The following is an 18,610-nucleotide window of genomic DNA, read 5'->3' on the forward strand; positions in this document are numbered from 1 at the left end:
ACACACACAAATACATTTAAAGTCAAAATTAGTCACCCTCCTGTCATTTTGTTCAACAAAAAAAATCCCAAATGATGTTTAACAGAGAAAGGATTTTTTCACAAAATTTTCTATTATATATTTATATATTTATATTTAGGAACTAGAGAAAAAGAAAAAGAAGCTGGGTCAACAGAAGCACATCTACTTATTAAATTACGCAACAGATGTAAAGTAGGTAGATCACAACACATAAATAGCAGTTAAAAGGCATATAGTGGGCAAAGCAAACTTTGCTAGAAAGATTGCCATGGCAAGCTGCTTCAAACACCTGAAACAAGCTCCAAAAGAACTAGGGTTTGGCGTGATTTTGTTTAAAATTTCATCACACAAGATTTTTTTATTGATTTTACTAGAGGAATGTCAGGGCATTAAGTGGCTTCAGCAATTCAAAGGAAGATATTTCAAGGTCTCCTGGAGAGGCAAGATGGATAAGTCATATCAGCATATCACTGGGGTGCCTCAAGGTTCAGTCTTCTCTCCTTTTTATTTCTCCATTTACACTAGCTCACAATCACAAAGGCGCACGGCTTCACCTATACTGTACCTGCTATGCAGATGATATGCAGCTCTATTTTTCAATTCATTCAACACGATGATCCAACTGTCTCAGCTCATACCTCTGTCTGCCTTTTTAGACATCTCTACTTGGATGAAGGACTGTCATCTGGAGCTCAACAGCACAAAGACTGAGCTCCCTGTAATCCCTGCAGGCCCATCAGTGGATCATTGTGAAACTTTGGTTCATGACATTAACAGCAAGAAACTTGGAGGTGCTGTTGCTAGCTAAGCTTTCCAGCCATGTCTCAACAACAGCATGATCAAATATGCCAAATGCATACATGTAGAATTTACATTATTTAGGTTTACTTAGAATATTAGAAAAACCCAACCCTTCTTTCATTTAAGTACTTTTAATTTCAATACTGGACAACTGCAAAGCTCTGCTGGCAAGCTTTATTACTAGCACAACAAAGCCAGGAACACACTGGACTAATGGTATAATGATACACCAATCCCACGGTTCAGTGGGCAACAGTATGTACACGCAATGCTACAGAACACTTAATTAACTTTTAACTTTATAATAGCAATAATTTAACTCTACACATTAGCTTCACATTTCTCTTTAGAGTTATCAGCTTAATGGATGTAAACTAAAATAAATTCACATCACCATACACTTGAGGCAATTCTCTAAATGCTGATGGTGTTTTCAAATTCAAACATCACTTTTTAAATGAAACTTTAAAATATATTCAGTCAAGAGCACTGTTTTTTTGTCTTTTGATGCTTTATTAATATTAAATGTATAGAGTTTCTGAGGCTGCTGTCAATTTAAAAAGGTCATGCACATACAGAATAATCTCTGTTTATTTTTATTTCAGACATGGCTGACTGTGTTTTTGCAGCATCACAGTGCATTGGTGATGCATTAGCGCTCCTCTGAGATCACATTTTTGATCATACACACAATGCCTTATATTTTCAGATATCGGTTAGTAATTTCGACAAAACTGTCAGAAATTGATATATTTGGACTTTGCAATTATACATAACACAACAGGATTTTTAGTCTTTCATCAGCCATAAAGGACTCTTATTACACGTTCTTGATCCCACTCCACTGGCTCCCAGTTGCAGCCAGAATCAAACTTAAGGTTTTATCACTGAGTTTTTCAAGACTGGCCATAACAAATGCATGCTCCTTCACACCAGCTAAAGTCAGTGCATCAAAAGCACCAGAAGCCCCAACCAACCAATTAACATATCAACCAACCAACATATCAACCAACCAACCAACCATCCAACATATCAACTAACCAACCAACATATCAACCAACCCACCAGCATACCAACCAACCAACATATCAACCTACATATCAACCAGACAACCAACCAACCAACATATCAACCAACCAACCAACCATCCAACATATCAACTAACCAACCAACATATCAACCAACCAACCAGCATACCAACCAACATATCAACCTACATATCAACCAGACAACCAACCAATCAACATATTAACCAACCAACATATCAACCAACCAACCAACCATCCAACATATCAACTAACCAACCAACATATCAACCAACCAACCAGCATACCAACCAACATATCAACCTACATATCAACCAGACAACCAACCAATCAACATATTAACCAACCAACATATCAACCAACCAACCAACCATCCAACATATCAACTAACCAACCAACATATCAACCAACCAACCAGCATACCAACCAACATATCAACCTATATATCAACCAGACAACCAACCAACCAACATATCAACCAACCAACCAACCATCCAACATATCAACTAACCAGCCAACATATCAACCAACCAACCAGCATACCAACCAACATATCAACCTACATATCAACCAGACAACCAACCAATCAACATATCAACCAACCAACATATCAACCAACCAACCAACCATCCAACATATCAACTAACCAACCAATATATCAACCAACCAACCAGCATACCAACCAACATATCAACCTATATATCAACCAGACAACCAACCAACCAACATATCAACCAACCAACCAACCAACCATCCAACATATCAACTAACCAGCCAACATATCAACCAACCAACCAGCATACCAACCAACATATCAACCTACATATCAACCAGACAACCAACCAACCAACCAACATACCAACCAGCATATCAACTAACCAACATATCAACCAACCAACCAACATGTCAACCAACCAATCAACCAACATTCCAACAACCAACATACCAACCAACATGTCAACCAACTAACATAACAACCTACATATCAACCAACCAAATAACTCGCCAACATATCTACCAACCAACCAACATACAAACCAATCAACATACCAATCTACTTACCAAGCAACATATTAACCAAACTTATCAATCAACCAACCAATCAATCAACCAGGCAACATATTAACCAATCAACCAACATTCCAACCAACATATAAACCAACCAACATACCCACCAATCAACATATTAAACAACATATCAACCAACCAACCTACCTGCCAACATATTAACCAAACAACCAACATATCAACCAACCAATCAACATACCAACCAACCAATCAACATACCAACCAACCAACCAACCAACATGCCAACCAACCAATATATCAACCAACCAACCAACCAACCCGCATACAAACCAGCCAACATCAATGAATCAATCAATCAATGAATCAATGAATCAATGAATCAATGATTCAATGAATCAATGAATCAATTAATCAATCAATCAAATCAATCTCCAACACCTTTATCCTCTTGGTTCCTCTGGTAGAATGAGAACTATCACATTAAATAAAATGGTTAGAAATAAAAAGCAACTTTATTCAACAGGTCAAAATATTTCAATATGACTTTGATTTGGCTATCAAAATGTGATCAATACAATTAGCTAACAATAAAATCACATAATAAAAAATTATTTAAAAAAAAAAGGATGGTGTTGCTAGGGCTGCCCGATGAATCAAATGTGGTTCCCATGCACATTTTGGCAGTAAAAGCAGCTCTGTAATCAGCTGGAAATCTCCAGCAGCAGTTTCCAGTGTTTACCTCACAGAGCCACAGTTCACAGGCAAGCTATGCAAAAGATTGCAGACGATTCGAATGGTTTGATCCTAAAATCGACAATTGTTTTGCCATTTTTAATTGTTCTGCCAGCTGTTTTGCATCACTTGTAAAAATACCACATTTAATAACATGTTTTACTCCAAACTCACGTTGCAACTTCTGTCTAGTGTTTGAAATAAATTGTCCTTGAAATGATTCTGTAGTTGTGTGTTTATTAGTCATGTTGAATCAATAAAAGTAGTTAAATCACCTGCTCTGTTTGATTTGCCAACAGATTATCTTTGTAACATATTTGCAATTACTCCATAAGAATAGGAAAATCTCCTTTGGAGAAGATTAACTACTGATCACAGACCTGTTTTCCTGATGACAGGTGCATGAGAATTGCTGAATCACGATCTCAAGTCAATTCAATTAATCGTGCAGCCCTAGGTGTAGCAATAAAGGGTTGAATTGCTAGATGAATCAAGTCAAAAAGCAACGCTCTATTCGCATCAGTTTAGATACAGTGTTTTAGTAGAGGCAAGGCAGCTCAGTAGCAATTGAATGGATCCCTTCCAGTAGCAGCTCAGTGTAATTACGCTCGGTGTATTTTTTTAAATAACAGCCCGCCACTTTATTCTGATGGCATGAGACTTGAGAAAGGTTTCCTCCTCCCTCTCAATTAGACAGAGAAGACTGACTCCTCTTCTCAAAGTGCACCTGCGGGCTGACTTTAATGGCTCACCCAGTAGCAGACATCCAGCGGAGTTTAATTACAGTGACAGAATGAAATAGGTGGAGTTGATATCCAACCTGTCGCTTGAGATGAAAACGTGGACTTCTCTATTCACTTTTAAATGGTACATACATTTAGATGCACCGAAAGAAATGTATAGGCAAAACAGAGAGTCCGCTGACATGGACAAGAGCCAAAGAAAGTAAATCTGTTGCAATCTCTGTATGAAGTGCCTACTTTGAAACTGTCATTGTAAAAATAACAGGAAAAAAAAAATGTCTACACAAAATCAGAAGAAAAAAAATAATATTACAGTTTTTTCAATCTCTTTGGCACATTTTTCAAAACAGTCTTACAGTTTTTCTTGTTTGCTTTGACCTGGTTAAAGAAATTAGGATCCATTCCATTTTCATTATCACTATCCCTGCAGAACAGAAGACAGGTCTTGCAAATGTGTAAACCCTTTTTCATTGGATTGACACATTTTTCTCCAACATTTTTCAAAACAGTTAACACGGATGTCATTCAAGCAGTCTGAACCCCATTGTTTTAGCTATAGTAACTAAACAGAAACCATCTATTCCTAACTTTTAGAAACTATCAAGGTTAGTATGAAGTCTCTAATGCCGAGTTCAGACTGCATGATTTTCAAAGTAGTCGTGTCACAGATGTTTTCAGACTGCATTTGTCACTGCTTTGTTTACACTGCAAGATGAATCGGGAACAGGGGCTTTAACATTGCATGACTTTACAATAGGAAGAATCACAGACAACTTCAGCCAAACTACGTCTCACAACCAAAAACACATAGTATATCTTTTGTTATTAACTACATAACGAGAAAGAAGCCTTTAATGGTGTAGAAAATGTACATATTTGCTCACGTGGGTTTGAAGGGAATTAGCAATTTCTCCTCAACTTTCTTTTATAACGTTTTGTATGAAACTTCAAATAGACATGAGTGCTCCTGTCAAACCTCCACTTCTTGGGTCCAAATAAACTAAAAATAAGTGCTTTTAACTTCTCCCCCAACCTCCCGCTGGCCTGCAGGTACACACACACACACACACACACACACACAAGTGAATGCTGCTCTCTCATTGGCTGTAGGCGATCGTCAATGTTATTTTCAGCCAAAACTCATTTCACATAGCATGATTTGAATCGCCGACAGCTCCAGATATTTAGCACGCCAAATATCTCACAGGCATCGGTGACACATCGGCGATTCTCTCAGATCGCGTCTTTGATAGTTTATACTGTTTGATTGTCACTCACATGCACAAGCACCAATTTGCCTGTGATTTCAGGCATTTGTTGGCGGTCTCTCAAAACCTGTCGGCGAGTGCAAATCGGGGCTAAAATCATGACATCATGAAATCAGACACTCCTTCACTCAAATCTTTAATTAGCAATCAGTCTGCAAAACTCATAAAAAGATGGCAGGTCTATGATGTTCTTTGCCAGCATGGATGGAGGAGGTCAATAGTGGCTATGTCTTATACTCCTTATAGAATTTCCTTTATTTTTGGTTTACATGTGTTTGCTGCAATATTTACAGTATTTAATTGGGTTCTTTTTGTTTTTCTTCTTTTTTTAGTGTTTCAGTTTTTAGCCACAGTTTGAAAAAAATGTCATGGAATCAATCAAATTTTAATCAAAGTATTTCTTATTCTGGATCCAATTCTTAGCAAAAAGTAAAATTTTGCTAAGCCTACACTGAAAAACAACAAACGGCACTGGCAATAGGCTACAATGTCAAGCAATAGTGCACTGATTCAGTATTTTGAGTTCTGTATTTTGTTGTCTGTTGTGTAATGCTTGATTGAAGGAGCTCATATACTTGTTTGCAATTTGTGTTTTTTGAAGGCAAAATTTGCTTTTGTTGCATGTTTTAAATGTTTTGGCATAGTTAGAGCCTTTCGCATATGTCATTTTGACCACGAGTGCCGCTGTTTAGGCCTGTGTGTTAACTGTTTTGAAAATGTGGAGTTTCAGTTGACGGCTGCATCAAAGCAATCAAGAAAAACTGTAACATTCTTTAAACTGTGCTTGCAAATGTCAAAACTGTTTGCTGGAACTTCAGAACTTTATTCCATATCTGCAAAATGTAGTTACTCACCCAAAACATTTCATTCATGCATCAACACCTAGTTACTGTGTCAGTAATTTGGCCAAGGCCACCAAAACATAAAGTGTATTCGTCATCATGTGAGTCACACTGCTCAAAATGATTAGATGTTTTTTTCACCATGACAGTCAACCATGGAAATTAAGGTTAAAAAAAATTACATTTTTGTTGAGAAAAGTACATAGAAAAATATATATGAACATTTGCATTCATACAGTACATTTATTTTTGTACAAATGTATTAAATGTAAAGTTCAGTCTTGCTTGTTGCTTTATTGTATATTTCATATTTATGAAGTGACCAAAAAAAAGATTATGCACATTGTATTGCAATTAAAGGTCATTTACCAATTCAGCAGACATTACAAACAATGTCAATCTCAGATATTTATGGTGTAAACATGTGCATACACAAATGTTTGATAATTGAATAAATTGTCTTTAGTGTGATGGCTTACACAATGAGAAATGATTGAGGAGTGGTGAAGAGTTTGACAGTTTAAATGAGAATTGATTTAGTAGTTTTGATCAACAAGCCATATGCAATTAGTTTTTGTCCAAACTCCAAAACATTGTACTTGTTGTACTCATTGTTTGCACAAATCAGGGGTATCCAAACTCGGTCCTAAAGGGCCAGTGTCCTGCATAGTTTAGTTCCAACTCCAATCAGACACACCTGAACCAGGTAATCAAGCTCTTTCTAGGTATAAGTGAAACTTTTGTGAGCAATACGCTAACTGTTCAAAGATCCAAACTTGTTGTTTTGAAAACGTAACATTTTAATCAAGAGTTGAGCCAAGGCAATTAAGAAACACTGTAAGAAATTTAGCAAAAACAATGGTTATAGTAAAACAAGTCAAGGTTACAGATGATAAAAGCATTTATCTTACTATATAATGTGGTTTTACTTCTATAAAATGTTAAATGTTTATTTTAAATTAATGTTTATTCAGTTTAACTTACAATTAAAATAAAATAAATGTAATTCACAACTGAAATAAATGGAATAAAAAAATCTGGATATCAAATATACAAAATATACACAAAAATCTAATATACACGATTAAAAAATTATTAAAAAAAAAAAAAATATATATATATATATATATATATATATATATATATATATATATATATATATATATATATATATTATAAATGATTAGTTATATAAATAAATCTTTAGAAATATATAAAAGTAATCATGAATGCATGGACAGATGGATGAAAGGATGGATGGATGGATGGATGGATGGATGGATGGATGGATGGATGGATTGATGACTAACAATTGTGACAAGTTATGACAATGATTTTGGCTCCAAAAGCCATTAAATCCCCCATTTGAGGTTGCGTAACACAACTTTGATGATTTAAATGATTCAGTGGACCATTTAACTGAACCACCTTCTTAAAACGAATCATTCAAATACAGTTGAAGTCAGAATTATTAGCCCCCCTGAATTGTTTGCGCCCCTGTTTATTTTTTCCCCAATTTCTGTTTAATGGAGGGATGATTGTTTCATTATATTTCTAAGCATAATAGTTTTAAAAACTTATTTCTAATAACTGATTTTTTTTTATCTTTGCCATGATGACAGTAATATTTTACTTGATATTTTTCAAGACACTTCTATACAGCTTAAAGTGACATTTAAAAGCTTAACTAGGTTAATTAGGTGAACTACGCAGGTTAGGGTAATTAGGCAAGTTATTGTAAAACGATGGTTTGTTCTGTATACTAGGGGCTAATAATTTTGTCCCAAAAATGTTTTTTTTTTTAAATTATAACTGTTTTTATTCTAGCCAAAGTAAAACAAATAAGACTTTTTCCAGAAGACAAAATATTATTAGACATACTGTGAAACGCATCACAGGTTGTGAATTATATTTTTCCACACTATAGGCTAGCCTATGCCGTGCAACAGGTAACAATTTTGCTTTTGACCTAGATATCCAGTCAAAGCACCATGCATCCCGGCATTATGGATATATTAGCTAAATATTATTATTATACATTGGTGAACATAATGCGCTTTTTAAAAAAAAGCATATTTTGTTCTTTCTCTGCATGTGTGTAGAAAAAAATAAACAGAGAACATGAACAAACAATAAATAATTAGCGGCTCAATATGCATGCGGATATGCCCATTTATTTATTTAATAACTGCCACTAGTTCTGAGTGCATGAGAGTGTTATACATGAAGTGGCAGTTGGTCAAATATTTGTAACATAGCCTGTAATAAATAATAAATAGCCTACTGTTAAAGTAAGTTATATAACAATCAGGTGATGTGCTCCGCCGGCACGATAATCATAATAGTATTTTGTAGTGTGTGCTGTGCCGCGGTTTTCATATGCGCACATGTTTAAGATTTGAGGTTACATTGCCATGACAGTCAAAGAAATCAAACATTCTTTTCACCCCAATGCACTTTAACAGGGCACCATAAAGGCTAAAGAACTTAATTTTTATATTTGCTTTTTGCAGCCTAGGGCTATACTTCTCACCATGTATCTTTTCTAAAACATACAGTATATTGTAAAAGCATGTTTATTACTAAGAAAACTAAAACTAATTTATATTTTAATCGAACACATCACATCACATTAGGTACACAAACAGAACCGTCTATTTAGTATTGTGAAAAGGCAAAGCTGTAAATGTGTGGTTAAAGTGCCACTCAGTGGTCAAAAGCTACTGGCGCAACAATTACCGCCGCCGCAGTTCACATCGGTATGACGGGGGCAAAGGGAACTAATTGAAGTAGTGACATCTGTAAGTACTAGGCATGGGACGATAAACGTTTTCAAGGTATAGCGTGGTTTCGAAAAGTCAAGGTTCTAAAACCGCCATCATTTTCTTTAAAACCGTTCCTAGGGTATGTGTAAGATTTTTTTATTTACGTTTTTTTTTTTTTTTTGTATGTTTTAGGACACCAGTATTTTCAGCAGAAAAGATATCCAAGATGCCATTTTAAATTGTACAGAAATCTGTGATTTATAAACTATAAACATTTAAATTATTCAGCCTGACATGTTTACTGCTTCAAAATATTTAAAATCTTTAGCAAAATAAAATATATTGAGTTCAAAAGAATTTATCTTTTTTTTGTTATTTACCCAGACATTTAAAAAATAATATATTTTAGAGCAGTAATCACAATATATATGATACCGTAAAACTGTGATATTTTTATCCAAGGTTATCATCCTGTCAGAATCTTATACTGGCCCATACCTAAACTAAAGGCACTTATCAGTACACAAGCTCTAACTAACTCAATAGTCAGATATTTAGCATGCTTCCAAGCTAATGACTTCTTCATATAATTTGCATATAAGGTTTCCCAGTGCTTGACAGTTTCTAAAAACTAATATGCAAAAGCTACAGTAGTTGCCTCCAATACTGCCTGTCTGACATTTCTAAACTACACAACTTTGACCAGTTTGCTGCTGACTTGTCATCCTTTACACTGCCTCCTCCTAAACTGCCCAAAAGTTTGTGGCTGTCACATGGGTTTGCTTTTTTAATGTCTTTCAGAACACAAAGCAGCAAGAAAAAGTTTAAAAACCATCAAACTTCATGAAGAAATCTTGAATGTTCCATAATAATCCCCTGTTATTCATCTAAATGTGCCTTTTATAATACTTGAAGATGCTTTGTTTGCTGTCGTCTGACCTCTGTTTGACCTCGCCTTGATTGCAACTTGTAATTGTCTAACTTATTTTGTCACAGTTAAAAACAGTAATAAATGAAGGCATAAAAAGATGACAGCTCCTTTTTGTGCCGCGTCAAAGACAGTGGCAGGTCTTTATTTGTGCACATGTCCCACTTTGTTGCTACCCCCCACCCCCCCCCCCCAAAAAAAAACTGGCCTTTTGTGTAGCTACAGTATTTTCAGTTTCTCACTACCACAGGAGCCAGAAGGGATTCATTTTGCCTGACTATATATGTATTTTTTTTGCTCTAACCTTACGTTTTATGAATCTCGAAGGGCTCAGCTAAAATGCTTTGTTAATTTTTAACTGAAAATAATTTGTTAGCACATTTAAGGGCCTGAGAGTGGGTAAATTAGCAACAAACTTTAAGTAAATGCATGTGTGGCTCTCAATAATTTTAAGTTAAATAGTTTTGATGATCTTGAAATTGCTATTTTTACTGTTTCGTTTTCATTTTCCAAATACTTGGATTTGCAGTTTTGAAACAGCTTTTGAATTTGAAAAAAATACACATATGATTTTACTGCTAATAAAGAGCTAATAAATACAATTTGAATCCTCAAGTTTTTCTATTATGTTATGATAAAACACTAAATATACAGTTGAAGTCAGGAATTTTAGCCCTCCTGTATATTTTTCCCCCAAGTTCTGTTTTAAATTTTTTTTAATCACATTTTGAAACATAATAGTTTTAATAACTCATTTCTAATAATTGATTTATTTTCTCTTTGCCATGATGACAGTAAATAATATTCGACTAGATATTTTTCACGATATTACTATTCAGCTTAAAGTGATATTTAAAGGTTTAACTAGGTTAATTAGGCAAGTTAAGGTAATTAGACAAGTTATTGTATAACAATGGTTTCTCCGTAGACTAGTGGTCCCCAACCCCTGGGCCGTGGACCAAAATATTTATTTATTTATTTTGTTGTGGACTAAAATATTTGTTTTTTTTTCTTCTGAAATTTGCTCCGAAACGGATTAAAATTGTTACATTGTTGCTCTTTGTTATTGGTGTGGTTCGCTTTCACACGCCAAAGTTTCTAAACGGACCGAAATAGCTAAAACAAGTCATGTGTGAGTAAAGGTTTTGACGATGAGCAATAAGACAATATAAGCAATGTGAAGACCGGGGGGGGGAGGGGGTTTGGTGGTGTTTGACAGGGTGCGCGCAACGTGTCTGAAGAGCAAGAAGGGATGCGGTGGGGAGGGGTGAGAAGAGATGCACGAACTTCCGAGAGACTTGGGATGTCTGGAATGACCTCCCGCCCAACTCATTATTCTCTCTTCATATAGCCGTATGCCTATACATATCCATAAAACACTGTGATATAGCCGGGCACGGATCGTATTGCTTTTTCACTACAATCAATCCACTCCAGAGTTTGTTTAAATCGAGCCGAGACCACCTCATTCATACATTCTTAGGCCGATTGTTTTGACGTGGATACAAGCGTGATTGCTGGATTTACATATGCCAAACGAACCGCGCTAACTAGAAAAATGAGGTGTGAAAGTACCCTGAGTCTGAACGATCTTTTGTTTTGAAAAATGACCGTATTCTCAGTTAAACCTCAGTTCACTTAAGCGCCAAAATTTAACCCACAAGCTTGTAAAATTACTAAGAAGCAGACGTCTTTAGAAAGTTTCATGGAAAAGGTCCAAGTGAAGGACCCACAAACTGCCAAGCAATAGATCCGCAACTCATTTGTCAACAAATCAGGTGCATCCAGTATGTCTGCGCGGCTTCCAAGAGCTTTCAGGCACCCCCATTTGAAAACAACTTTAGAATGCTGCGAGCACACCTCGAGTTACATCACAAGTACTGATCGATCAGCCTCATATTTTGTATGGAATATACACATCTTGATAGAATAATTATCTCAGACAAACACTGCAGTGCTTTTCAACTTTCTCCATAAACAAAACTTGTATCAAAGTTGCTGCAATGTTTTGTCATCTTGTCATTCCCTGAGAAAACGATTGATGGTTGCCTAGCAATCTATGTATACACGACCCTGACTGTGCCACGGTACCATTGTCAAGCACTGACCAGTTCACAGTGACAAAAATGTTGGGGACCACTGCTGTAGACAATCAAAAAAAAGGGAGTTAAGGAGGTTAATAATATTAAACTTAAAATGTTTTTTAAAGAATTACAAATTGCTTTTATTCTAGCCAAAATAAAATAAAAAAGACTTTCTCCAGAGGAAAAAATATTACAAGAAATACTGTGAAAAATTCTTTGCTCTGTTAAACATAATTTGGGAAATATTTGAAAAAGAAGGAGGGCTAATTATTTTCTATGTAAATGTCAAATAAAGTAACTGACTATGACAAGGACTCCTGGCATATCAGATGGTGGAGACAAACCTATTCCTGACCGGATAACTACACAGCAGGGCTAATAATCTTACCTAGTAAGACTTTACCTGTACATGTCATAAACACTGACATTATCACTCAGACAAAAAAAAGTTCTTGTGTAGCTTTTATTAAAATAAAATGAACTTGTCTCCATGTACTTTTCAGATCATTCAAAACCAGAGATTCAATCTACATTCTGTGTTCTTGAAATTAAACAAAGCAGTCCACACCTGTATAAAAGACGACGGCAATAGATGTACAAGTTTCTTGGAAGACGTCCAGGTACAATTAGTATATCAATGTTCATTCTTAAGAGTAATTGAAAATTTACAGAGAAATTAAGCAAATATCCTGGTCATTTTGCCTGACTTTGAAGAACACGGCCTGATAAAAATTCATTAAATGACCTAAATTGCATCTAGTGTTAATTACAGCTACCCAAAAACTCATTCTTCCAATTCAATGGGGAACATCACAGAATCACTGAAGTGTAAAATTAACAACGGTCAATGTCATAAACAACAACAAGTCTGATCAAGAGCTTGCTTTTTTCCTTTTTTTAAATTACAGAATGATTCCTGGAACATAACAACCAAAACACCATCCGATAGCCACCTAGTATTCACACTGCATGCACCAAAACAATAATTATTACCACAGGTCATGGAAACTAAAAAAAAGCAAGTTTGCATATATCTGCAAAGCATTATGGACTTCAGGCAAATATTGAATGGCAAAAAAGCTTCTAGGTTTAGCTTTCTGCATATTTTAGCTGTCACTCATTTTTTTGCCAAGCACTACGTTGATCCTGGAGCATCATTTTTGTTTGAAAATGTAAATCCATACTTATTTCCTACCCCTAAACTAAACCATAGCTGTAAATTATTTAAAAAAAAACAATAATAATATTTGGATAACAATCATGTAGAACAAACTGTAAACCATACTGTAAACCGTATCCCTGATTGGCTGCTTGGAATGTTGTTCCAAGATCAACACTGATGTTACTTCAGGAAGGTGTCCTACTTGGTGAAATCAGGTTGGCGGTACAGATGTCTTTCATTATCATTGAAGTGATAGTTCATCCAAAAATGACAATAATATTAATGTATACTCCCCCTCAAGGATCATTTTTAGACCCGTTACTGTTAATAATATACATGCTACCCCTAGGAGACATCATTAAAAGACACTGGTGGATGAGCTTTCACTACTATGCAGATGATACTCAATTATATATTTAAACTAAACCTGATAAGAAGTCTGAACTGTTTAAGCTAACTGAGAGTATCAAAGATGTTAAAGACAGGATGACCAACAATTTTCTTCTCTTAAATTCAGAAAAAAAAACTGAATTATTACTTATTGGGCCTAAATCCTTTACACAGCAGATCTTACAACTCGACCGGCAATTAGAGTGTTGCAAAGTTAGCATTAGCCCTACTCTAAAAGATCTGGATGTTATATTAAGACAGCAATTTAACTTTTGAAAATCATATCTCTTATGTCACAAAAAAGGCCTTCTTTCATCTGAGAAATATCGCTTAAGTTACAAAGTATGCTATCCATCTCATGATGCAGAAAAGCTAGTTTATGCTTTTATGACTTCTAGGTTGGATTACTGTAATGCTCTGTTCACTGGTTGCCCAGCATCTTCTATTATTAAACTTCAACTAGTACATAATGCAGCTGCCAGAGTTCTTACCAGGTCTAGAAAATATGATCATATCACCCCCAATTTTATCATCCTTACACTGGCTGCCTGTTAAGATTCTTATTAGTTTTAAAATATTACTTCTTACCTGTAAAGCTTTAAATAAGCTAGCTCTTGTTTATCTAATCAACCTCCTGTCTCGCTACAATCCAACTCGCTTTTTTTAAGATCTCAAAACACAGCTCTTCTGGTAGTACCTAGAACAGCAAAGTCGAGTAAAGGAGGTCGAGTCTTCTCATTTATGGCTCCTAAACTATGGAATAGCCTTCCTGATAATGTCCGAGGCTCAGGATTAAAGACCTATCTTTTTAGTAAAGCATACACTTAATGCATCACATAGCGATATGATGCATGAATGTGCTCCACGCAGATGAGCTGGCTTGACCTGTAGGACACACTTCTCCTGTCTTAATGCAGCAGACATTGTGTTAGAAACTCTCATATGCTTTACATGTTTGTTGATATGACTGCTATTTTTATTTATAACACCCACATTTTTGCATCTCATTTAAATACACTATAAACAGCAGCTACGCTATTTATTTTCTTTGGTGTCTATTTCCACCAGGGGAGACTTATCCTGAGGCCCCTAGTGACTATTCAGCACCGTTGATGCGATCCAAGACATTTGGAGAAATGATGCCAAGGTATCCGTAGTCCTGGACCAGGCCGTATCCTAAGCTGATGCTGTGGTGGTCATGGAGTGCATGCGACTGATTCCTGATAGGCTGGAGTGACAAATGAGTCCCCACATTGATCCTGGGGGCCAGCCTGACCACCCACTGGTGACCTACTCACACCTACAGTTCTCCATGATAGACGTCCAGTTTCTCCAGCCTCCGGTGTGTCTGATTGGAGTTTAAACTAAACTTAGCAGGACTCTGGCCTTGCATGACCGAGTTTGACAACCCCTGCTGTAAAGTATGGAAGATGAGGGAGTTTTTTATATTTCATCCGAAATATCTTAATTTGTGTTCCAAGATGAACAAACATGTCAGGGGGTTGAAATGATATATGAAGGTGACAGAATTTTATTTATTTATTTTTTTTGTGAACAATACCTTCAAATACCTAACAAAGTCTACACTGGACCTGTCTACAAAATTACCGTCTTCAACACAGTTTTCAGATTGCTGTAACAAATTGATTCATGGAAATGAGGTAGCATAAAAACTATGACAGACTTTCAAGCATCTGACACTGAACACAATTGTTTCCATCCAGCCCCACACATACAGTAATATCTTCATTCCACTCTTCAAATAACACAAAAATCCATAACAAAAAAAAATGTCACAAGAACAGACAAGGATATCTGAAAATGTCAACTGTAGACGCCCACCGATGTTTTATCCTCAACAGCTAATCTGAACAGTCTGACAATGGGCCACAATTTATTTGCCTCTATTTCCACTCAGCCTCACGGCATTTTCCAGCGACGTTTTTAAGATTTTTTATTACGGTTGTCAGTTTGTCTTTGGCAGACGTGATGGTATAATTCATACATCATCAGACGCTCAGTTTGGAGGGTTGTATGTGGCTGCTTCAGTAATGAAGGTATGCAGAGAAGACCGATTTGTGAGACGCTGACACACAGAGATAGAGATACAATTATCTCTCTGACTTCGCTCGGAGCATAAACTCTGAGCTGTAACATCCCATTTCACCAACTTCAGGAACCAAATCAAAAGATATGGTTCTGGAGAAATGGTGTGGGGTTTATTTTGCAAAAATTGGTAAATAAAACAACTCTCACGTTAGCGGCAGAGAATAAATGATGAGTCTCACCTTCAGTGTTTTGAGCTGAGATTTGGCTGATGATAACAAACAAGGCAATTGCTGAACCCAGACAGTCCAATCGCCACCAGCGCCTCCGCATCTTCACTTAATGCCTACTGCCAACCCACCTGTAAAAAAGCAGATAAGAAACAGATTCATTTAAAACATCCAAAATACCAATATACCTCTGTTAAAGCGGCAATATGTGGTTTTCATTAGTAACGTCTAAAAAGCTTAAAGTCCACATGAACAGGAAGCTGCGAAAAGTTCACACTTAGCTAATGCTTGATAAGGTAAATGGGTGTTTGGCATGCTGCGAAGGATCCTCGAGCCCGAGGCTCCCTACTGTTTAGTTGTGAGAGAGGGGAGTTTGAGTCCCGTTTACACTAATACCTTTCGTTTTAAAACACTTAAGTTTTGCTACAGTAGGCATGGGACGATAACCGGTTTCAAGGTTTACCATGGTTTGAAAGAGTCAAGGTTTTAAAATCGCAAAAACTCTCTCATACTGTTTCTAAGGTATATTTTGTTATGTTTTTTTATGTGTTGTAAAGAAATCTGTTTTTTTTAAGTCAATGATTTATTTTAATTATTTAGCCTGACATATTACAAATGTGAATTGTAAATTGAAAAAACGAAAAAATAAATACTGTGTATTGTGTTCATTGGGGAAAATGTGTTGTTGTTTTTTACTAAGACTTTAAAAAGAACTTTTTATTTTGGCGCAGTTATCATAATTCTTTGATAACGTGAAACCGTGATATTTTTATCAAACGTTATCATACCGTCACAAACCTAAACTGGCCCATGACTAAGTTACACCTTCCATCCATATACCCTGGAGATTTCGAGCGCCGAAAACAGAGCTTTTTGAAAACGCTGGAGAGGCCGTTTTTTTTTTTTTTTTTTAAATGCTGCTGGCTTGGCTGCAGACATTCAACATCTGATTGGGGCTTTTCCCTCAATATTAAGTAGCCTATACAAAGTTCAGTCTTGCTCCCGAGGACACGTCATGTAAATCTTCAAAGAGAGCAGTGTACTTTATAACTTCATTTCCATCACCCTGCCTACGTTTTTTTTTCACTATTAACAATAAAATAAAAAAAAAGACAAGGAACTATTTTCATTTTGATATTAACAACTTAACAGGTGCTAATAATGTTGAGGCGTCATGTAGCTACATATAATATTACTGTCATTTTCACTGTGTGCATATTTATAACAAAACAGCGCCTATAACATAACTGTCTCCTTTCATTTTCAGTGAAAATACGAAACACACCCTCTCTTTTGCTGAATATCAGTTTTGATAATCAAAAATGGCCATTATTAAAGTGTAACATACTATAAGTTTACACATTATACGAAATAAATGCAAGCAATCAGTCAATTGTGCAGAATCAGTGTATGTGTACATAAATTAATATATTAAGTTATCTTTGCGCTCAGCCAAAACACGTTACTCAAGAACAAGCAATTGACTCAAATGACCTAATCAGGAAATTAGTAGATATTATTATTATTATTTTCATTATTATTATTATTATTATTATCGTTGTTATTATTATTATTATTATTATTGTTGTTGTTATTATTATTAAACAGCACTTTACAACAAGGCTAATAATATTGCATTTCCAATCAAGAACATGACAAGAATGTCAAATGAACACAAAGACAAGAACACAAAATGAATGCTTATAATGTTAATCAAGCCATTATGTACAGACAAAAACAATGTGACAAGCAAAGACAAGGGACTCATTAAAACTATATCACAAAGCTTGTGCACACACAAACAAACACTAACAAACACACACACACACAAACACACACACACACATACACATACACATACACACACACACTTATTCAGCACAAGTCAGTGAACTCTTTATAGAAGCTCAATCTTCAGTACAAAAATCAGTCAAAGCAGATAAATCTGTGCGTTGAGCTGGCATGTGGATGTGAAATCGATGTGGTAGGCACAGTAACTGATCATTGCACACTGAATTAGCACTCACACACCCTGAAGTGCAAGATGCACAGAAAGAAAGGATGAAAGAAAACTTGGAAGAAGAAAGTTACACAGCAAAAAAAGTAAGACTTTAAATACTTAAAGACGTATGGAGAGTTTAGTGGAATGGAAATCATTAAAATATACATGTTTCTACCTTTTCCTTAAGACTGAGAAGTACACTGTGACTGTTACACATATTGCACCCACTAAATATACATACACTTTCAAACATAGTCCAATTGCCGGCAAACAAATACGTATACACAGATCTGTGTTTTGCTATCAGTGTATTGTCCATGTGTGTTTGTTTAATGTGAAGTATTTTTCTTGTTCTCTGTTGTCTAAAATAATCACTGTTTATGTGCCATTTCAAGTCAAATTCAATTTAAACAATATCCCATATCATCTTTCCATACACAATGAAAAAACCACACACAGATGCTATCTCAAACACCATTTATTAAAAACTAAACCACAGAAAGAGTACATACACTAACCAG

The 18,610-nt window shown here is 35.6% G+C and overlaps 1 protein-coding gene across 5 annotated transcripts in view; it reads right to left on the reverse strand.

Moving 5' to 3' along the window:
- The window catches only part of pcdh15a (protocadherin-related 15a), a 406,352-nt gene that overhangs the window by 329,241 nt on the left and 58,501 nt on the right, over window positions 1–18,610 (reverse strand). For all 5 annotated transcript variants that reach the window (XR_015504985.1, XR_015504984.1, XM_087277644.1 and 2 more), the window contains 1 exon segment: window positions 16,100–16,218. Coding sequence is in view for 3 of the 5 variants with exons in the window: in XM_087277644.1 (XP_087133770.1) it covers window positions 16,100–16,190 (91 nt within the window). In the remaining 2 variants the exon portion in view is untranslated.

The sequence above is a fragment of the Danio rerio genome, chromosome 13 (genome assembly GCF_052040795.2).
Source record: "Danio rerio strain M-AB ecotype USA chromosome 13, GRCz13ab, whole genome shotgun sequence".
Lineage (NCBI taxonomy): Eukaryota > Metazoa > Chordata > Actinopteri > Cypriniformes > Danionidae > Danio > Danio rerio.